At 44.4% G+C, this 23438-nt stretch overlaps 1 protein-coding gene across 23 annotated transcripts in view; it reads right to left on the reverse strand.

Moving 5' to 3' along the window:
• Positions 1–1156: 1156 nt before the first annotated feature.
• Positions 1157–23438, reverse strand: part of PALM2AKAP2 (PALM2 and AKAP2 fusion) — a 234159-nt gene continuing 211877 nt past the window's right edge. For 14 of the 23 annotated variants that reach the window (XM_015849811.3, XM_032441519.2, XM_085530235.1 and 11 more), the window contains 4 exons: positions 17999–20390; positions 10143–10321; positions 8022–8060; positions 1157–4208 (listed from right to left, as the gene is read on the reverse strand). In XM_015849811.3, the coding sequence (XP_015705297.1) occupies positions 4116–4208; positions 8022–8060; positions 10143–10321; positions 17999–20390 (2703 nt within the window). In that variant the 3' untranslated portion in view covers positions 1157–4115. The remainder of the gene's footprint in view (positions 4209–8021; positions 8061–10142; positions 10322–17998; positions 20391–23438) is intronic. The other 9 variants (XM_085530238.1, XM_085530237.1, XM_085530236.1 and 6 more) reach the window with 1 other exon arrangement.

The raw sequence follows: 23438 nt of genomic DNA on the forward strand, positions 1-23438 counted from the left end.
ATATGAACAGCTGCTTACAGTGGAATTTATTGCCAAAATTCCCAAGCCACTGCTGCCCACGGATGTGACAGTACTCATTTTGCAATCTCTAACCCTGCAGTGTTTGTTAATGGGAGAGGAAATCCACAGAGCTGCTCGCTGCAGGCATTTGGATGTTGTGCCTGGAAGAAGGGGGGCTCAGATGGAACAGTGGGAGCAAACAGAAGGCTGTGCTGCCTTTCAACAAGACCTGAACAGATGGGTGAGTTGGGTAGAGAGGAACCTAATGAGTTTCAACAAGAACAAGTCTATGGTCCTACATCAGAGGGGAATAAATGCACACATCAGTACAGGATAGGGAATGACCTCCTGGAGAAGAGCTCTGCAGTGGACAACAGGGTGACCATGAACCAGTAGCATGACTTCTTGGCCAGGAAGGCCAATGGCATCCTGGGGTGCATTACAGAGAGCATGGCCAGCAGGCTGAGGGAGATGATCCTTCCCTTCTACTCTACCCTGGGAAGGCCAACTCTGGAGCACTATGTCAGGTTCTGGGTGGGAAGCAGGAATCTCCTGGAAAAAGTCCAGTGGAGGGCCACAAAAATAATTAAGGGCCTGGCGAATTTCCCATACTAGGGAGGGGTGAGAAGCCTGAGACTGTTTAGCCTGGAGAAGACTCAGAGGACATCTTATCACTATCCCTAAGTATCAAAACTGGTGGGTGTCAAAAGGTTTGGGCCAGGCTCTTTTTGGTGGTGCCCGGTGACACAACGAGAAGCAATGGGCACAAACGTAAGAAGTTCCTTCTGAACATGAGGAAGAACTTTTTTACAGTGAGGCTGGCAGAGCACTGGCACAGGCTGCCCAGAGGGGCCATGGAGTCTCTATCTCTGTAGACATGCAAGACCCACCTGGATGCTTCCCTGTACAACCTGCCTTATGGAACCTGCTTTAGCAGGGAGGACTGGAGTGATGTCCAGAGGTCCCTTCCAATCCCTATGATCCTCTGATTCTATGAAACTGCTCACATGGCCCACTGAGATCCACGTTGTTCTCAGCCCTCAGGGGGCAACTGGGCTGTAACCAAACAGTGAACTGCCCCCAGCACAGGGGGACCATGCACCTGCTCCCATTGCATCCCTGCCGCTGCTGGATAGAAACACAAAGCAGGCTTCTGTTTTAATGAGAAAATAATTATATACTTGCATTGTAGGCCTCACAGTCACTATAAAACAGAAGCAGGATAACATTGAAGTGGTTAACATACAGAAAGCCAGGTACTGTTGAAGCTGTTCGGTGAGTCATGGACAAGGATGCCGCCTTCCGGTTGCCAAACCAAGTGATGTTGTTTCTGTTTTCCTTCAGATGATGTCAGTATGGAGCGAGATGAAGCCCAAACTGGCAGCCTTTAAAACAAACCATTCAGAAAACCTGCGCTGTAACCCCAAACTGCTTATAATCACAAATGCTAATGCTTAACTATTTCTCAATACACAGTTTCATTAAAACCAGTCTTTGCCACGGGAAAGGATCTGAGCGCTTCTTTTGCGGAGAGAAAGTTAACTCTGCAATAGTGCTCCTTGGTTGCTTTGATATAGTTATATATAGATAGATATGTATTACTGGCGTATACTTATAAACACCTAAGCCTGGTAGCATGCAAATGAAATAACAGAGAGGCGAGTGAGCTGCACAGCACCCGTGCTACTGCCGCACCAAGTGTGCGCTGCTGACAAATGCCCATAATTTCTGGAAGAGAAGAACACTGCTGGCTGCAAAGTTTGGCTGCCCGGGGCCGGCACATGCCACTGCCATGGGGAGGAGAGCGGAGGCCCCCAGTGCTCCTTTCCCACCACCGTGCCCCTCGTAGAGGGCAATCTGGTTTGCTCTTCTAGGACCAAGGGGCAACAAAGCACGAGGAGGTGTCTTGAGATGGGTGACCAATGTCAGCTGGTGTGGGAGGAAAGCAGACCTCCGGGTGGAGGGGAACACAGATGTGCCCCCATCTTGGGGAGCATCGTCTGATGCGGGGCCCTCTGCTCAGGGCACCTCGTCTCACAGCAAACAGGTCAGCAGGGCCTTCTTGTGCTCCACGGCATGGAGGGAGACAATTCACAGAGCTCATGGGTGCTACAGTTCCCTGAAAATGGGCCTCAAAATGTCCACAGGCATGCTGGGGGGGATTGTGGGGAGGAATATTGTTCGGTTGCAAGCGCTGTGTTGGTTGAAGAAAAGCACCAGGAGTGTATTCACAGTATTGGTACTTATTAGAAGTGAGCTCGCTGCTCCACAACAAAGCAGCGCAGCAGGCCATAAAGCCAAGGAGAGGCTTGGGAGAGGACTAGCACTGTGGTTTTTAAAAAGAAGTCAAAATAATCATTGCTTGTCTATAAAAAAGGCAGAGCGTTTTATATAGAAAAAAAGCTCAGCATTTTTGTTGTTGTTGTTGCCTCCCAAACTTGTTCATTTCTGGTCCAGAAATTATGGTTCCCAGTTCTAAAATACTCGTATTGTATTGCTTGCGTGAAAAGAGTAAACCCGCAGCCTCTATACTACATACAAATACAAAGCACAAGAATAAATACCACATTTCTTTTCCTAATTGTCAGCTTACAAAATTGGTCAATACTCTGCAATTGTGACTCATGCAAATACCATGTTGGGTCAGATTTTGATATCACAAATACTGCATTAACTCAGTGCCTTGTTTTTATATCCCCTTTCAGACTAAAAAGAAAAAAGAAAAAAGAAAAAAAAAAAAAGAAAGAAAAAAAGAAGAAAAAAAGGAAGAAAGGAAGGAAGAAAGAAAGATATGAGCACTCACCCCTACAGCTGGTAGACAGCCTGGGAGAAAACCCGCACATGCACACTGCCACTCGCATCCTTGCACACGCACACGCGCCCCATGCACACACAGATGCACACGAACCCCTGGTGGCTGATCCCGGGCCAAAGCAACAAGCACGGGCCCCGTGGTCTGCTTGCAGCGCTGCACGCTCTGGCTGGATGGCAAACTTCATGCTTCCCCCCTGCCTGCCCCCTCGCTCCCTCCTGCCCCCAACTTCTTGTTGCCTGGGGACCCAAAGGCTCCCACAAAGCACTCTGCTTCAAAGGCTTTTTATGTCGTATAAATATAGTGAAAGACGTAGCTCTCTTTCCTCTCTATCTCATACCTCTTCCTAGGCCAAAGTCTGGCTCGGTTCAATTATTGCCTCATTTAAAAATTAAATGTCCTTTATTTGTAGTCATTCCCCACTACCTTTCTGCTTCAAACTATCCATCTCCGTCAGTTATCCACATACGCCATTCTTTTCCCCCTCCCCACCATCAAAAAATAGTTGTCATCCGCTAAATACAGACTTTCTATTTAGAAACTTTGTTAGGTAAATATGATCTGAGAACCTGGAGCTCAGGTGATATTGCAAGCATATAGGATCCTAAAGCTAAGGTGATCCATTTGGCTTAGCTCTCATCCCCATCTATTCCACTCCTGAATTGTGATGGCTTGTGTTTGCAACACAAGGGCTGTATTTACTGAGTCTGCTGGATTGTACATTTGTAATAGATGCTTCCCCTTTTATTTGTGGTTTTTTGTGTGTGTTTTTTTTCTTTTTTTCTTTTTTTTCACTTAAACAGATAAATTACTAGATAAAGGGTGCAGACCCCCCCCCCCCTCCAAAAAACCCAACCCCACTCCAATTCCAACCCTGAACCTTTCGGTCCCCTCAAACAAACAGCATCAGAGGGTGACGTCGTCACACGGTGGGGGTGATGCCGATGTGGGCGCAGACCCCATGGTGCATCCCAGGCCTCCCCAGCCTTGCAACCCCAGCATCATTACCAGGGGGGGGTGGGAAGTGGGAGAAAGCAGGGGTAGAGGGAGGGGGGCATTTTCCAAGTGGGCTGTCCCTGTTGTTTTAGAGTTGCCGGGAGCTGGATCGTTTCTGTGTCTGTGTGCATCTTCGAGTTCGTTGTGTATTTAATAAATATCGGATTAAAATGCTGCTGCTTTTTTTTTTTTTTTTTCTTTTTCTTTTTTTTTTTTTTTCCCCCCTTTCTCTTTCTTTTTTTTTTTTTTTTCCTTCTTTTTTTTTTTTTTTTTTTTCCTTTTTGGTTCTGCAGGTGCTGCCACACAGCTACTCGTCCTCCTCCCGGTTGGCATAGATGCCGGCTTCCCAGCGCAGCGCCAGTGCGCTCTTCCTGCGGTTCACCCTGGTGGCCTCCAGCACCTGGAGGGACAGAAGGAGAGGACATCCGTCACATCGCTGGGTGAACAGACATAAACATCCGCACATCCAGTAGGTGTACTATACATACCGAGGTATGTATGCATATGTATGTATACATATAAAAACACACAGTATATATATATATACACACAAACATATGCGCGCATATAAAAGTGCACATATGGTATGCGTCTTATATATGGACTCACGTGCATGCACAGAAACAATTATTTTAGGTAAGGAACAGTTTTAAGATGTGTTCAACAAGCTTAAAAGAGTAATTCAGAGTGGACCATAGGCTGCTGGCATGGGGTGTGCGCACACGATGAGCTCCTCTGCAGATACAGAACAGCAAATGCCTGCCTGCACCAGTCCTCCTGGAGAAGCCCAGTTCTTAAGTTTAAAGAGACAATAAAAAAAAAAAGAAAGGAAAAAAAAAAAGGGGTAAAAAAGACCAAACAGCAATATCTGACTCATCCATCAGCTAATGGCTGCCACCCCAGGTCCTACAGCCTCCAGCATGCTGCTCTGCACTGAAGTGGTCTCCTGAGACCACTAGATGCCATTTGATTCCTCTGCATAGAAAGTCAGATGAGGGGATGATTTAAGCCTTGGCTGGGGTAGAAATAAACAGCTGAAGTTTAAGAATCACAGAAGCAAGTTGGAAAGGACCCCCAAGGACCATGGGGTCCAACCCCCATCTCCACACAGCACCACTCAAACCCAAACCCTGTGTGTGTGAGCAGTGCCCAAACATTCCCTGAGCTCTGGCAGCTCGGGGCCATGCCTGCTGCCCTGGGGAGCTGCGCCATGCCCACCACCTTTCCCTAAGTTGTGGGAGTGGGAGCAAGGCTGAACAGTTTTTACTTTATCCAGTAGAGGGCAAATGCACACAGAAAATGAACAATTCATTGAGGGAAAAAAGAATCCATGAGGAAATCCTTCTGGGATATTAGCTGCAAGCAATTGCAAGGCTGAGGGCTGGAGGTTTAAACTACGTGCCTGGGGTGCTGAGTGCCCAAGCCATGAGAAGACACTCCAAACCACGCTTCTGAACAAAGGAGAAATAAAACCACTTATCAGGGCATCATCGCTGCCTCAGAATAAGAAATTACAGAGGCTGCTCTATGGTTAGCAACAAAGGGTAAAAAAAAAAAAAAAAAAAAAAAGCATAGTGTTGGTTTGTTTTTTTCCCTTCAAATAGCAACAGGCAACTACCAGGAGACTACTGAGACCAGTGTAGGGTAATGACTAAGAAAAACACAGAAAAAAAACATGAAGATAATGGAGGCTAGGCTGAGCTTTGAGCCCAGATCTCCAGACTAGCAGCTGGGACCACAAAACCACCACGTGTACCCATAACAATAGATGGGACCAACTGCTGCCACTGCTTTCTGAATGTACCTCTAATACCACCTGAGATGGGGTGGCTGGGCTCCAGATGGATCACGGGGTAGGCAACTGGTTCATGCTTAGCCTGATGACCTGGTAACATCCATGGAGAAATCATATGTTGTATTTCGGTAATGTGACCAGAAGGTACATCAAAAGAAAGGATCTGGAGTGCAGACATTGGAGTGAAGGAGAAATGTGTACCATGACATGTAGGGCTATAAAAGTGCCCTGCAAAAAACTGCCGCACCAATCGTCTTGTTGCAGCTCTGGGTTCTGCTGAGAACTTCAGAGGCTCTTCCTTGACAGACTGAATTTCAAATGTTTGTGAGGATATGGAAAGAAGATCGAAACAGCTGTCACCATCAAGTACAAGTTTAATTTGTTTACCTCTCCTAGAGATGGAGACCAACCTGTCCTGAATCTTACTCTGACAGATGTAACAATATCTGCTCTCTTACTGGTAATGAGAATAAACCACCAGGTGCCAAGTGAAACTGACTACCGTACAATACAAGCTAATTTTCACTGTACTGTGGCAGCAAAAACAATGTGGAAGCAAACAGATTTTTCTGGAGCTTCACATATTTCTAACTCTTCCCATCTGGACCTGGAAGAACTAAAAGCAACAGGAGTAAGAAAATGCAGAGATTGCACTGTCTACATTCTGCCATCTCCACGCAGAAAGACACCTCCAGGGAAGCACATCAGGCACAAAGGAATTACAGAAAACCAAACGCTTTAACACACAGCTAGAGCTACTGAGTGATGAACTGCATCGGCTACTTCAGCACAAAGGTATTTTCTGCACTGTGCCCATTCAGTGCTAGTCTCTGAACATACCTGACCTCCAGTGAGCATAGTGAGGAGCTGTCTGGTGGAATCAAAATGTTCTTAACCAAAATAAGAGAGTAAGAGTACTATTGCTCCCAGTCAGTACTGTAGCATGAGCTGTGTATCCTCTGCCATCATACCTAGTCTGCTGGTTTTCTATTTCATAAATAAAAAATTTTCAGCAGTCACCTTAAAAAACTATGTCAGAATTACCTAACCACAGTTACCAACTACAGCATGACTAGTACTCAGCAAAGTCAGGTTAATGCCAAGTACATCCAATAACACTTAGACCTGTAAGGACAAAATCCACTCGTACGGGCACATGGTTATCAGTGATCTCTGTAGGACTGCACAAGGATTTGCTTTTAACACAGACTTGGCTCTTTCCCCATTCACACACATCGCCTTCCAGCTCACTGCTTCTCATGCCAGCACCCTTCCACAAGGCAGGCACATTGAGCCTGCACCTGAGCTCCTGCCCCTCACAGTATTGTGTGTGAAACAAGCTTCTGGAAGCTCCTACATTGCTCCACTCTAAATCAGTCACTTCTGACTGCTAGCAGTAAGAAAAAACCCACAATAAATTAATGAATAGGGGAAGGCATAGTTTTCATTTTTCTTTACTCTCCAGGATAGATGATAACCATGTAACCAGCTTGAGGCGCCTGATGTGGAGAAGACATGCTATGAGATTGGGAAATAGTGGGAGGTATGAGGATGTAACACATTGCTGATGCTGGACTAATGAGTGTCAGCCATTACCAGGATCTGTTTCTGTCCCTTAGAGAAGCCCAGATTCACATGTACACCTGCACAGAAAACTACAGGCAGCTGAAACATCCATATTCCTGAGCACCTCATTCCTAAATAACAGTGCAAAACTGCTACTGATGCATTTGGCCAAGTCCAGCTTTGAAGGACTCGAAAGTGTAAGTCATTACCTCGTGCATTCTGCCAGAATGCCAAGTGTCACTGAAAATACCTTTTTTATAAGCAGGTCTGGGTTTCTTCTACACTGAGACCAGCGTGAATATTAAGCGGTGGGACTGTGGTCATATCAAGTTGCAATGCACAGGGACAGGGACGTGCTCACACCATTCCCCATGTGGGAGCATGCATTCACACGTTTCTCTCTTCTTCCACCAAAGAAAGGCTGGTGTGGGGGTGTCTTCCAAAATGCTGCAGACTTTGCTGCTGCTACATACTCTTAACCAGGGATGGAGGAAACACACACACAGTATCTGAGGGTGCCTGGGCCCCAGGCATGGCTTTACCAGCAGAATAGCAACACAGAAGTTCTCACTTCATGCCTTAGGAATGCCTCAATCCTAGGCTGCAGCTCCCAACCCTTTACTTGCAACCCCTCCCATGCCAGGGGTTGTAACAAGAATCCAGGGGAGAGTAAACCTGCCACACAAACACTGGTTGATGGGAGATAAGATGGGATATCCCCCACACACATTTGCATCCCAGTTTTGATATGAAACAGTACTGGCACACAGCATGAAAATGCAAACTGCAGCAACATGCATTGAAAACCACCATGCAAGAGGAAGCAAAAATAAATAAGCAGTTGAAAAGTACCTCTGAAGTAACCTTGCTAGACAGTAATTTACAGGTGTACTGGTAGAAAGGGAAAAGACCAGCATTAGTACATTGAACAAGCATGTTGCAACTAGGAAACAAGAACAACATAAAGAAACTGTAAGTACTTCCACATCTCAGAGAACAGGATTTCAAGCAACTTGGTGTCATGAAAAACAAAAAACAAACAACAAAACATTGTTGGTCCAGCCCACTTGGTTGTTTTGTTGTTGTTTTTTTTAATGACATTGCTTGGCCTGTCTCAGTCTTGTTTTCTGTTGGTGCTTGACTCATTTTTCTGCTGATGCTTTTTTTCCTCACCTGCTAAGCCTGTACATCCTCTGAGGAAGAAACTGCCCATTTGGCAGAGCAGTGAAGTTCTTCCAAAAGCAGATGAACTTGGTTTGCACTCTATCATCTCTGAAAAGCAACACTGGCAATCCCCAGCCAGAGCTGCCCTGATGCAACCACTCAAGTCAAACATGAAGCAGAAGGTGGAGGTGGTTAAGGTAAAAGCAGGAAACAGGTTCTCTTGAAACTCTTCTGCCTTCTGGTGCACCTTATGTAGGAAGAAACTTAAGTCCTACTGACCAGCACTCAGCATGTGATACAGAATTTCCATAGACTTTAAACCTCTCAAAAATCCCACTGAGGTGATCACATCTGATGACTTCTGTCCCTGCCTTAGCAGGCCATAGAGGTGCTCTTCTGTTTTGTTAGATACAGGCAGGGCACACCCTATGGTTAGGTGCTCAGAGATCAGTGATCCCAGCCAGGACATCAGGGCATGCCTTGAACTGCAAGAAGAGGCAAAGTAGTCCTGGCAATTGTGTGTCTAAGAAGCACCAGTGCACGCACCTGAGGAGTTTTGTACACAGGTACCTAGAAAGAACCTGTCCACTTGCACTAATGACACCTTACCTACAATATATGGCTATCACAGCTGTGTGAGAAGGTTTCAGTGAAGGCAAGCCCCACTCACTCCTTAAGGGGGTTAGTATGCTGGGGATTTGCACATGGTGAATATACAGCTTCTTCATCATGGTGAGGTTTTGAGTCAGCAGATTTGCTTCATGAAGCTGATGGAGGTTTTTCAAGGCCTTCAGTAGGAGAAGGGGCCAAAAAGCTTCTGGTGTGCTCCAGAAATTCATCTGCTTGCATGTTGAGTCATCCATCCTACTGTGTCTTGGTTAATCAGAAGAAGTGCATCGGGATCCCTCTGCATTTCATCTCTTCCGACCCCTTATGCTGTTTTGCAATATTCACAACTAGAAGCTGCCAGAACAACACTGTCTGGTATCCACTTTATAAAACTTCACTTCTACGTACCTCATGAGACTCTGCCATCAATGAGACTTAATAGAAAGTGGTTTGCTTGGAGCATGAGCTCCTTGCATCAGGGATCATTGTTCTGACATCTCTGGAAAGTGCCTGGAGGGCTCTGGCTGCTTCATCAAACACAGAACACATTTAAGAAGTTTGGTATCTCACTTACATCTCACTGCTCTGCACTGACTCCCTACAGAAATTCACAGTGTGAAGAAAAAACATCTCATACTTTGTGGGGAAACAGGTTGTGCTGTTTCCCAAACCTGGATTTCGGGACTTCCAGCTACAACATTCATAGCTCCTCTTACTATTGCCTTCAGTAAAGAGACTGGTAGGTTAAGCTGCTACAGGAATGGCAGAAACCTGGGCACCCCTTTCACAAACTGAAATTCTCGCCAATTTTCTGTTTATGTTTGTGTGGAAAAAAGAAAGGCATGAATATATGGTTGATCCACAAAGTTGAAGCAGCTGTTAAAATAACCCACTAGTTAAGTCTTGATGGCAGTTGGATTAAAAAAAAACCTACAAATTTCAGGGCAACTGCCTACTGTCCTTACTATTAATATAATTATTAGTCAAAGTGGAAATAATGTGACTTGTTTTGACATTTTCCCAGACACTGTCTTCCATCCCACCCTCATCCTTCCATTTCAAACACGCTAGCCCTTACAATGTGTTACAGCTCTTCGACACCTGCAAGGTGACTTGAACAGATTCTAGGGAAATACATTTTTGTCGTCCATCTCTTAGTTATTGCAATCAGCAGAAAGTGAAAAGGAAGAGCGCACTTACACTGCTGTCATCCATCCTCTCTCGTCTCTTGGTTTTGTGTGTTTCATAATCCTCCATGAGGGTCTCCATCAGGTTCTTGGGTCTCTGGGCTCCTGCAGGTTCCTCAGCCTGCAGGTCGGAGTGTGAGGCAGGGCCCTCTGTAGTGGGGGATGGAGGAGGCTTGATTTTCTCTATCTTTCCTGCAACAACAAGAAGAATCCCTTCTGAGCTCAAGGACTCGCAAGTTGTTTCCAAAAGAAGAGAACAGGATAAGCATTTTCAGTGGTGTTTGAATGAAGAAACAGATAGGAATGAAACTTGTGAAACAACCTGATAAACTGGAACAGTTGGTGGGTTTTTAAAACACTCCCCTCTTCTTCCTCTGTCTTCCTGAAGCCAGATACGTCAAAACATTACAAAACCTGTCTACAGAATCTAGCAAAATTATCAAACAACATAAGGCACATTTAACCCATCATCACTGTTTACAGCTGGATTACCCCCCTCCTATAAGACTCATAGCAATGGTTTGAAAACATACACAACGTGCTGAAAAACTACACAGTCAATTTTTTTTCTGCCTTACACAGTGCAATGCAAAGGATACTACCATGCATTAGATATCCAGAGAAGGCAGTCTGGTTAAATGGTGACGGCTCTTTTTTTTTTTTCCCATGCTTTTCACCTGCCTTATAATTGCCGAGGCAACTATATGCACAGTTCTCTGGTGTCCCCTGGATTACTTCCAGCCATCCAGGGTGAAGAGACAAGTACAATGAGCTAGGGGGTACTGGGAAGACATCAGCACCCCCTGGGAAAACAGCTGTGCACTGATCCAGCTGACAGTGAAGCACATGTCAGTGGTTCTGGGCATGAGCACTTGGCTTGACCCAGTGGGAAGAGTGAGGGCTGGCTGTGGGTGTGGGAATAAGGTGCGAGGGTTCTGTCAGGGGTGATGGTAGAAATGAATGATGTAAGAAGGGCTCCCATCTGCTCCCATCAGAAAAATACTTGGCTATGATGAGAAAAAGTTATTGCTGAGGAAATTCAGGTTCCCTTCTCCATGGCATGGCATCTCTTAGAAATAAGACTGTTCAATGGATGAGGAAGGGAAAACCAACCAACCAACCAACCAACCAACCAACCCCCAAACCACAGAAATAAGGGAAGTAACCAGAAAGAGCATGCAGATTTTTATCAAACTTCCTGTTGCTGACACAAAACCCCAGTTCTTCTTCCAAAAGGTGTCATTAACAGTGGTAACCACTAGGGAGCAGCCATGGAACCTCCTGAAAGAGTCGTCGGAAGCTTAATGAAAGAAGTGAAACCAGAGTTAGAATTACAAGAAATACCCTGGCTGGGCTTATTTCATTTCTAACCAGCATGGAAAAACCCAGAATTGCTTGTTTCTTGTTAAAGGTTCAGTTTAAGCTGGCCGGTGTAAGAATAAGGCTGGAAATTCAACACCCCTAAAGCACCCCAGTAGGATGTAGAGGGAGTATTTCCATGAGCAAACATCATCCTGCTCATTAGGTCAAGCTGGTAAAAAGAACGAGCTGGAAATGAAAGACTTGGTTAAGAGTCAGGCGTGCTGTTGTATTACTTCATTCTTGCAGTAATACGTGACTTAGTTGTCCCACTCAGCTTCTGTGAGCTCCATAGGGGCAGACTGAACTCGTACTGATCAGTTGTACAGACAAACCCCTTCCACCTTGGATAATGACACAAAGGGTGGGCTCTGGGGATCTGCATTTTAGAAGACTGCTACAAGCAAATCTATCCTACCCAGTGGAAGACCCATCCATTTCCATGCTGTGGCAGCAATCTGGCAGCAGCACGTGGCTGTGCTGCGTACACTGCATAGTGCTGACAGGAATGATGCTGTGGTTTCATTTTCACAAATTGAGAAGCCAAGGTAGAAATGTGCCTTCCCCACAGCAAAGCAGTGGTTTGTCAGTCTCAAACCACACGAGATCACCCTTAATGCAATCTTTTTCCTCACGTATGTGGATGAATTCCACTAAAAACACTCCACAGACCCATTTTGACTACTTCTCACAGATGAGCAGGTCTGTTCCTAAAAACATGGTGAAAACGGGTAAGCAGGTGGAAACCCTTCCTATGCTAACAGCAGTGTCTGGCAGAGCTGGCAGGGAGGTTGTGGTGAGATGACGGGATGTCTGAGGCTTCAGAGCTCTCAGAACCTCTTGGCTCTGGTGCAGACCCACTCTGCCAGTTCAGGCTGAGGTAAGACAGACATGTTGATGGGTTAATTTTCTTCTGGCAGATTTCCATCTGGATAAGTACTGTTCACAGGCAGTAGGTACATTCAGCATAAAAGCATCACAAGATACAATGATCACAGGTGTTTTCTACTTCTGTAGTCCTGTGCCTGACACCCAATTCACTCAGACACTGCAGGCCGTCCTTTCCCAAATCTGTGCTCAGTAATGCGCTCAGTAATGATGATACCCATCCTCTCACACAGTGAGAGCAAAAACCAGCAAAAACTGCAGCCCCAAGTCATACATGCTATCAGAAGGTATCAGCAGCGTCCTCCAGAGGGAGGCAGTCCCTTGAGGTCCCTGTTGCAAGATAGTGAGTACAGGATAAACACCCTAAAGCTCCACCTGCAAAGTTAACAGTTTTTCTCTCTTTTAGACAAATCCCAACAAATGTTCAGTCCTGGTAACAGCTCCCTACTTTCTGCCTTCAGCAACTTAGTAAGAACTTCAGTTTCTCTTTATTTCTCCCCCTACACTCACAGCAGGCCAGAGATGCTCTGAGAAATGCTCCAATTGGTTCTCAGAGGACAGGGAAGCACAGAAAGAGGGAACTCAGAGTTGTCTGCAAGGCAGTGCTTGGTAGCTCTGTATAAAACCAAAGACCTGGAAGAGCTGAGAATGAATGAACTCCATCCCAATCAAAACCTCTGCAGAGTACCTGGGGAGCAAGAACGGTTTTGAGGAAGGTGAGATCCATGCCTAGCAAACAGTAAAAAAAAACCAAACAAACACACACCTCTTTAAGATCCTTTCACTTCATGTGTCGTCCTCTAAGGAATGAATAAGACAGTAAATGACAAATGAGCTGGGCTGGGAGGCTGCTAAGGCTCTCCTGGGGGTGTCTGGAGGATGAGCAATGAGCGCTCCAGAGAATCCTTGCAGAAGAGAATGATGAACTTTGCTTTTCCTTTACTGGTACTTATGAAACTGTAAGCAAACAGTATCTTTCATGAGCTCATAGGCTGCACTTCTGCTCTGGCCTTTCTCAAAATTATTTTAAAAAGGGGTTAGTGCATTTATATACCTAATATATATATACCTGATCTTACTCTTTACACCAATAGTGGGCATTAAGAATTTTGCAATAGCCACAGATATTGCAAATACCTCGCCTCAGAATTTTTGCTTCTCATTTCACTCTACAAAATGCCTCTCTGGGATAAGGCTTAACCTGATACGTTTCCTTTACTGTAGGTATTTTCTGCTGAAAAACAAGAGGGGGAAATTGCTTGCAGGCTGAAGCAACCACTCTGACAGAGGCTTACTCTCCATAGGCAGACATCACACAGACCTGACATCAAAAGATCACTTGCCATCATAAACTGCAGTGTCCCCCAGGGCTTTTGCTTTCCACTGAAAACCTCCCATCCAGCTTACTAACTGAAAACGAGGATGGATGATTGGTGGGAAGCTCTCCCAGATGCATGCATAGATGGATGGGGCTGAGCTCCAGCATGGATGAGCAGGGTGTGCAACACTGCCTTCTGCCTCAAGAAGCAGAGCTTTGGTTACAAACAACAGAAAGGCAAATGTGGCAGCTTCAAGAAAGCTTTTTCTAGGCATAGTATCTCATGCTGGGGATTTCCCCAATCTGTTATGAGACAGCAAACAGTTTCTAACTGAAAAGTCTCCACCAAGTGCAGCCCACTCACATAATGATTTTCACACCTTAGAAATGCACTCATTTTGAATGGGATTATTACAGCCAGGCACTACATGCAGTTAAGATACAAATTCTTCATACTCACAATAAAAGGGACATACATGATCATCATAAAACGTAGGCTGGAACCCACTGTGTCACCACTTTTTCTCCTGTTCAGAGGAGCTATTAAACAGCCCAGCTTTTCTGCCCATGAGAGACGGTGAGCCACCCTGAACTGCTATACAGATACTCAGCACCCTGCCAGGTACCAAAAGTGCTGCAACAAAGGAAAATGCTCACCCTGAAATACAATTTCACAAGTATTTTTCTCCCCAGGGCAGTGAGAGCATGACCCTGAGCTGCTGGAGCTCAGGGTTTGGGTTTGTGTGGTGCTGTGTGGAGCAGGGGGTTGGACACCCTGGTTCCTGGGTGTCCCTTCCAACTCAGGGTATTCTGTGATTCTTAAACATTATTACCCCAGATAAGGTCTTGTTCTGTGTCTGCACAACACATAGCTGAAATAGTGCTGAGTCTTGCCCCAGTGATTTGAGATGGGTTAAAAGGCAGCTTTTAAACTACCCAAACAGTCGTAAAGCTGTGACCAAGCTTGGTCACTAGGAACCCCGCAGCTTGCACTGGGTGGCTGGCAGATGCCAAGTGTGGTGCTACCCTCTATTCTACAAAGTTGTATGCCAAGGTGGCAAGACAGCCTGTTTACTATCTGAAGCAATTAGCAGTTATCTCACACATATAGCCAAACAAACTGTGCCAGCCTTTCACTCTTAGTCAAAATAGCAGTTCAGTTCACTGCATTCCTTTTGTTTTGTTTTGTTTTGTTCTTGTGGTTTGTGTTTCTGTGACAGTATAGTGACAGCTCACAGCATTAAGTGAAGGACTACCAGGAGCCCTAGCAAAGCAATGTTTTCAATAATTAAATAATAAAATTTCAATATGTAAATCTTGAAACAGAAGTAATATCTTCCTCAGCTATGTGTGGTATTCCCTCTCCCTATTCGTGAGGATGCCTGCAAGCCTTACTTGCAGTACAGCTGGATGAAGGGATAGCACTGATGAAGTAAGCTGATGGTACTCACCCTGTAATGCCAAGGGCACTGAGCCATCTTATACCAGCAAAGAGCTCTGCTGTGCACATCCACTGCTTGGAAAGCAGTGAAAGTAGAAGATACAGAGCAAAAAAAAAAAAAAAAAAGACAATTGCCTTTTTACATCATTACGCATATTCTTTTCCTAGAAATTAATTCTTTGCCTTGTAACCAGCTGCAGATTGCAGTTGTTTGAGTCACTGGCAAAGACATCCCGATTTTCCTTCCCAAACATATGGCAGTTGGACTTCTACAGGAAACTGTAATGATTCATTACAAATATAAGTTCATCATCCACATTAAAATGTAAATTACAATGAGCGTTTTAACATCAGACACAAAGTAAATGTCTTGTTATATAGAGGAACGAGAACTAGCAGAAATATACTGCTATCCCAGATGCTCTGTTAAAACAAGCATTAGTGTCAGCAGCTATTCCAAAGCCACTTGTGAGTGAAATGCAAACATTAACAGCCTCATTTCAAGCACAGAGCTACAGATGATGCTGTTTTTCAAAGTGGTCATGAGCACACCTTTACACAGTGAGGACTTAAACTAGCTGAGAGCCATCGTGCCATACTCTGTTGTCTTGCCAGACATTGCACAATGCACACCGATTTCTAGAGACTCTCTCTAAAAAAATAGGAGCAGCAATAATAGCACTCCAAAGAAATTATCAACATCTGCTATATTTTTTGGCAAGAAATACAGGTTAAAACCATTCTCTTTACAGAAGAAACAAAACCAAGTGTTAGCTGTTTATATGCTGTGTGACACGTAAGCTCAAACTCAGATTGCATTAAGGGACACAGTCCAGTCTTGTTTGAAGTCTTCAGCGGATTTCAAAAGAAAATGAACATCCTGCACAAGCTCTGGAAGCACCACTCAATTATGCTGACACCAGTTGAAAAAAGGATGGACTATAAACACTGGGTAAAATTAATACTTCTTCACAACGACCATGCTTAATAAAAACTTCCAAGTGCTTGTAAAGTGCACTCAGGTCTACACTCATGAAAATCACTACAACAGAAATAAGCCTGGCAAGTGCTCCTGTTTTGTTTTTTTGTTTGTTTATTTGCTGTTTTCAACAGGAAGGGACAATTGCCATTTTAGTTTTTTGAAAAGGGGAAGAGAAAAACTTTTACACTGTAACTGCTGTGCCTGCCAGCCACCACAAAGAGCCAGAAGCTGATCAGCCAGAAGAGGCTGAACCTACTAAACTGGGGCTTTTTAATAACTGTGCAATGCATGACATCAACCGAAATACATGGCACTGCTCAGCTCTGGACATCTTTTTACCCAAGCTTATCATGAAAGCCAAAGAACATCTGATAAGAGAAAGCAAAACAAACAAACTCTGATCTAAAACCTGTAAATTCCAGCTATCTTTGCACTCCCTTAACAACTTGCAAGCAACTTTGTATGCTCATTATTCAAATGGCCACACAGCTGCTAAAAAATCTGCCCTCCAGTGTGTTTGGGGTGCTTTGGGGATACCTTCTCGATTAATGAAACCCTTCTATGACCAGCTAAAGGGATCTGACCCAAAAGAGCCCCAAGATCTGTCTAATGAAATGGCTAAAGCTTGGCAAGAGATCTTGCAGAGATGCATCTGTGTCTACAACTTCACTTATCTTATGGGGTATGATTTTAATTGCTTAGTCACTACATATCAATTATTGCAATCCAATTACACATTAATGTAATGATGACACATGTTGCCGTGCACTAATGAGATGATGGACGCATTCAAGGCTATGGACAGAAAACTTTGACTACGGTTCACCATACAGAGAAGATACATCATGCCTAGGAAGAATGAAGGGGGACGGAAAACATCACTGATGAGAACTGCTTCTTGAATGGTTCCTGACAGCAAGAGGACTATTTAATTATTTGCTCCATCCAATTGTGGTGCTGCTTTTCTTAACACTGTTGTGCCTTATGCTACTGATTATATTATATATAGTTTATTAGGGTTTGTCTATATTAAGGTTGTATATTTACATAGACATATATAGTTACATAAGTTATATAATATATTAAGGTTATACATAGCATATTAAAGTTTAGCAAATTAGATGGATAATTCAGTTAGAATTCTTTAAGTATTTCAATTAGTGTATAGAATAGTATAGGCTTTGCAATAGATTATAATTGGGATTTTAGCGGCTGCGCTGTAACGGGACAAAATGTCACTGAGTCTGGGGATGGGGAGATGTTGTAGGCATTAACGAGGATTCGGTTTGTGATGTGGCATTACCTCCCCTGTTCTGTCCCCTTGCCCTGTGATGTATGTTGGACACGCATTTAAAATATACTCCCAAGGGGGCGTAGATGAAGTGATTAAAGTATATAAGGTGTTAATTACCCCCAGTAAAGGCCATTTTGCCATCTATCACCCTGAGTTATAGTGGCTTTGGCCCTTTTGGGGAACAACAGGAGATTTCAGGGCAGGGTTGGGGGGCTGAACCATGTAAGCACATGGCAACACATTATGCTATAATGTGGCATAAGATGAATGTGGTGCACCATTTTCTAATAATGATCAGTAGGATATGTTCATTACTTCTGTGCTATGTTTGGGAAAAACAGAAAGTATCCCCAGTTGGACATTTTCTCATAGAAGGAAATCTAGGTTGTTGCACATCCTACTCCTGCTTGAACACTGCAGTATCCAAGAAGATGAAATCATGGCAACTCTCCCACTCTCCGTAAAACAAAGATGCTGCATTCACTCAAAAATGGCAAAAAAAAAAAAATAAATAAATAAAAAAATAGCCAATCTGATCTGACCTTTTTGTTGCATTTCATTTCCCCTCCAATGTGCTGGGTTCTTACCTGGTGCAGTTTTGTAAGACACTGTTCTGGTGGGCAGGGGCGGTGCGCTCTTCGTAACAGGGCTTGGTGCCATCTGCAGACCTTGTCTCTGCCTCTTCAGCTCCTCTTCTCTCTCCTGGGCAGCTCTGATCTCTTCTTCTATCATTGATAAAGTCCGCTGCTTCCTTGATCGTAACTTGAAAGGGCCCACGGTCACTTCAGGTTCCTGCGTGGCAAGGATGGAGGCAGTGCTCCTCAGCTCAGCTGCCTCTGAATACTTGCTGAAGTAACTGACTTCATGCCTGTTCTCCTCCACAAGGAATGGCTGGCTGGCAGAGTACACGGGTGACTGCTGCAAACTCTTCCCTTCCCTGAGTCCTGAGTCGTCTTCTTTTGAAGTCTTTGGTATGGTGTCCCTTTTTTCTTGAACAGGGGAAGACACCTGGGGTGGCTTAAACACTGGGTTCTGCTGCTGCTTGGAGGCTGGAGATAGCCTGGTGGTGTCTGGTTGCTCTTTGGCAGAGATTTCCTGTTCTGATGGGATTTTCTCTTCCTTGCCATTTGTTTTATCTGCCTGTTCGGCTATGGCTTGTTGGATGGCATTCTGAACAAGCAGACCAGCATGGTACTCCAGTTGGTTGTCAATCAGCATAGAGTCTGCCAAGGCAGAGGACAGTGAGTCACAGCCTGGGTCGCTGAATGATTTGGACATGCCTTCGCTCCTGCACTCTGCTGGAGTATCCGTCTGCGGGGTCTGTGGCAGGGAGAAATCTGCCAATGAGCTCTCTTGCAGGGCACTCATAGTTTCATTAGAGGCGCCACTGTCACTGATGTTATCCATGCTGAAGTCATTGGAAAGGGTCTCCAAGACAGTGGTATCCTGAGACCTTACAGACAAGTCATCCAAACCAGAGTCAAGCTCCTCAGGAGGGGAGGAGGCGCTGGCTGACTTTGGGAGCTGGTCTAGCACACCCTGTACATCATCCTTCACCACTGTGAAGACAGCTCTTGCACTCATGAATTCTCCATCCTCTGACCACAGCTTTGAGGCCTGTCCAGCTCTGGAGCTATCACTACATGGTAACTCTCTTACTGGGTCAGCACTGTTGTTCTGAGCATTTGTATCATCCTCTGAAGAACAGGAGACTTTCTGTGCTTTCACAACAGTGATGTCATTACCCTCATGTTGACCTGTTTGTCCATACATTGAAACAGGTCTTGTAATGGTGGAGAGAGGCCTGTCTGCATTTGAAGGATTGAGGCTTTTATAGAATGGTTTAACAGAGAACATTTTGGGTGTTCCTGACCGCCTTGGTGGGACCTGACCTTGAGATGGACCTGAATGCTCCATCAGTTGAAACTGCTTCCTGGCAGCTGAGAAATCAATTTGCTCTGTGACAATATCTTCTTTCTTGATATTCACTGTCTCTGGTGGTACAAAGGAGCAGCTGACCTGTTTGGGAGATGTTGGTGTTGCATTTTGCTGCTGCAGTCTCTCCTTGCGCTCCTTGTACTTCTTGTGAGATTCCAGATGCTCTTCATCCAGTTGTTCCTCCAGGGTCTTCTCCTGGGGAGGGTTCCACCATTTGGCGGCAATGTTAGGGTTTTTCTTGACAGCCTGGCTTTTAATGAGCTCCCTTCTTTCCTTTTCAAGTTCTATCATTTCCTCTGATGGTCTCACTTTGCGGACCCTGTACTTTTCTTTCTCATCGTCTTCTTCAAAGAGCTTAGAGGGCTTTTTGTCCTCATGGAAAGCTCGCAGTTCAAACTTAGCCTCTTTCTTAAGTGTTGTAAGAGTTGTTTCTCCATCCTTAGAAGATCTTCTGGAACTGTTTGAAGAAGTGGGACTTCCTGGCACCTTCAGACTTTCCCCAGTGTCTTCCTTCAGTCCTCTCAAGGAATGGCCATTGGAGTTCAGGCTTTCACCTGCTGTACTAGCTTCATGCGGTTTAACAACCAAGGGCACCTGCCTGTCATTTACATTTTCTTCCCTTGCACTGGGTACTGAATCATTAGAGACGTTAACCGACACCCCTGAGCCATCCATGATGGTGACTGCACTTAACTGAGGAGAGGATGTCCCATTAAAGGTATTATCAGCAGATGAATCACAGCAGTTTGCCTCCAGCACTTCATCGAGATATCTGATCTCCTTAGCAACTTCACTGTCCAGGGATTCATGCCTGTCCTTAAGTCCATTGTGGCTGGCAGCAGAAGAAAAGAAGTGAGTTGGATTGTCTATGGGATGTGGTGAAGCCACTGTGGTGATGCTTTTATGTTCAGAAACAGGAACTTCGATTTCCATTTTTTCTTCCTTTGCAGAAAGCGCAGTAGCCGGCTCCAAGAAATTGGCACAGTTTTGGTCTCTATTTTTTTTTAACCTGATGTCATCCTCAGGAATTCTGGAAGATTTCTAAAATAAAACAGAACAAAACTTTGATGAAGTCCTGAAGAGAAGCATTGTATTTTCTGCACACTAAACACCATCTGGAAAGCAAATCATAGAACTTTCTAAACTCGAGATTAAAAGTGTTCTTCACAAAATTAGAAGGTGAGGTAAATAATTATTACTTACAAAAAACAGAAGGTTAACTCAGTCTGAAGTGGACAGGGCACTAAAACAACAACAAACTTTCATTGAAATATCCCCCAACTGGTTATCAACCTCACTTTGTCATTATTCCAGGCCTGTGTCCTGGTCTGCCACTAAAAACGAGGTTTGGATTTTCAAGTTACAAATGACTTAACAGTTTAGGTTCCTGAAAGGCTTGCACGAGCAGCACGCCGCACCTATCAATATGGTATTTTACAAATGTCTTCCACACCTAACCTAAAGAAAACCTCAGAATCCTTCCACAGCTGATAAGCTTTACTGCCTCTATCTTGCAGAAACAGACGCTAACATGCAGAAAGATCAGGCAACTCATCCCACATTAGGGAAAGGGTGAGACATTACCAGGGGATGCTCATTTCTCAGTGGGTCAATCTCAGCCATCAAACACAGGGTAGAATAACACAGTGCTGGAAAAAACATGGGGTCTTTCTCTGGCCCACACAGAAACCCACGTGCAACTGGACTTGGGAGGACAGAAGCATTCATGACTCCCACAGCAGCATTCATGAGATCATCACAGGAGGCACAACAGGGACCAGAATCATGGTCTTCTCCCTCTCACTCTTTCATCCAAAACACAGACACACTGGACTCATATTTCCTCATGATGAAGACATTGCCAGTACCATTCTTCCACAATAACTTGGTAATTTTCTCAGAACACAACACAATCTCAAAATAACCAAACACGGCATGCCTATTCGTGCCATCAAACTCTTTAACACAGAAACTTGCATTCTGAGGTCTCCGGCTCCTTTTTAACACAAACTCTTATGCAGCACTACTGGTGAAGCATGGATTTGGGAAGCAAACAGCACTAACCAAATCCTCCAAATACAGTATCTCCCCAGAAAGGTCACTCTTGTATGCGGGCCGCAGCCTTCCTTGCCAGCATTCATCATGCACTTGGTTAGTACACAATGCAGCAGAAAATGACCAGCCAAGAGCACAAGGATCTTACCAGCCACCTGAACAATCACATTGCCTCTGGGTTTACATGGGCAGAAAAATGCATTTGACACACATTGAAGAATTTGATCCAGGCAGAAGAGCTCTCCTTCTAAAAGCATTTTAAAAGAGTTTCCTGTCTAATCATGCCATTGTGCAGAGCTGAAGGTAATGCTAGGTAATGCTACCTTCATCCATTAGAGATTCTCAATCATTCTTAGATGCCACAAAACACCTTAAGAACTGGGAAACAAACAATTCTCTTTTGTCTACACATCTTTCTTATGTAGTTGGTTTTACTTTCATTGTACCTTCTGTTGAACCTACAGGCATACTCTACATATTCTCAAGCTTTATTTTCTATCAGTGCTCTTCTTTAAGCCTACTACATTTTTCACAATTTACATGTCTAACTGTGGTCAGCTTTGTTTTCAGCCTGAGTAAAGATATATTCAAGCAAGCTGGTATTCTACAAACAAGTTCAGAATAATCAGTAAGAACAAAACTTTGTTTAAACCTGGAAAAGCAAAAATTACTCTGATTTGTCTGCAGAGCTCCAAGTTTCATATACAACAGGTACTCACAACAGGCCTAGAACTGCAGTTTCTTTCTGAGTTTTGGGTTAAAGTCTCCTGTCAGATTAGCTGACACCAAAAAGAGGATATTGCTACCTGAAGCAGATTGAGAGGAGAGGCCTTAAGCCTCTGTGTGGGGCTGCTGGCCCTTCACAGCTGAGATGAGCATGCTGTCAAGCTTCTGCTAACATCTGGAACTAGCAACAGACCTGCTGTTGCCCCCAAGACTTCATAGCTAACACATGCCTACTGCCCTTGCTGAGCCAACATATATAGAACCCTTCAGATCAGGTCATGTTTCGATATTCAAGTTGCCTTGAGGGAACCAAACCAAAGATGAACTACTTCATCAGTTGATTTCTTAATGAGTAATAGCTCATCCCCTCATCATAGCTGCAATCTTCAGTTCACAATTAAGGCATATAGACGCAACTGCCTAATCAGGACACGCATTTATGGCAGCATGTAATTCTGAGAGTGCGTGTGTCTGTGCAATTAGAGTGGCACATGTAATTATCTAGTAAGCAAGACAATTATGCAGTAAATCTTATGAGGAAACATTGCTCCTCATGGGAAGAGGCCTTTCTTTGCCAAGGACTAATAACTGTGAGTAGGGAAGGGTTCTCTGCAGGGGAGTAAACCAGGGAATGGAGGAGAGAAAAAATATTTATTACAACTCCTTGTTTTCCCCTCAGCACATTCTTATATAATCTTGGGACACTTTCAGGAAAACAAGGAGGGAATGCTCCAGACACCCCTGTAAGAAGCAGAAGTCAACCCATGAATGAATTATATGAAGAAGAAGCTAGTAAGGTCATATGAATGGACGCAGATCAAACTGTCAGGAAAACCAGCTGGGAATGTTCTGGAAGAATGGCACACATTAGGATGAAGACGTGGTGATGGGAAAAGACTGGGAAACTACAGCCTCATCTGGGCTGCTTGGCAGGAAGGGCAGAGCTTGCCAGGGGCTGCTGCTGCACACACCAGCACCTTAACACACTGCCCACTGAGGGCAGCTGTCTGAAAACTATTAATAAAAGTCTGTAAATGAGGGATGGCCAGCATTCAGTCCTTGCTGCAACCAGCAACTCTGCCTTAACAGCAATTCCCGTATACTGCATTTTCCAGAAATTACTGTTACATTTAAACCCTCTCTGAATATGTATTAATTTCTCTCTGTTAAGTCAAGATGCAAGTGTAATTATTGCCATTTGTACAACACTGCTGCACTTTAGTAAACTGAAGTTATTAGCAGCCTGGAGAATTATTAGCATACTTCCTGCTTGGCTGAATTCTTCATCTACAAAAGTCTAAGTGTTTG

The sequence above is a fragment of the Coturnix japonica genome, chromosome Z, assembly GCF_054131305.1.
Source record: "Coturnix japonica strain WE chromosome Z, WE-NBRP24, whole genome shotgun sequence".
NCBI lineage: Eukaryota > Metazoa > Chordata > Aves > Galliformes > Phasianidae > Coturnix > Coturnix japonica.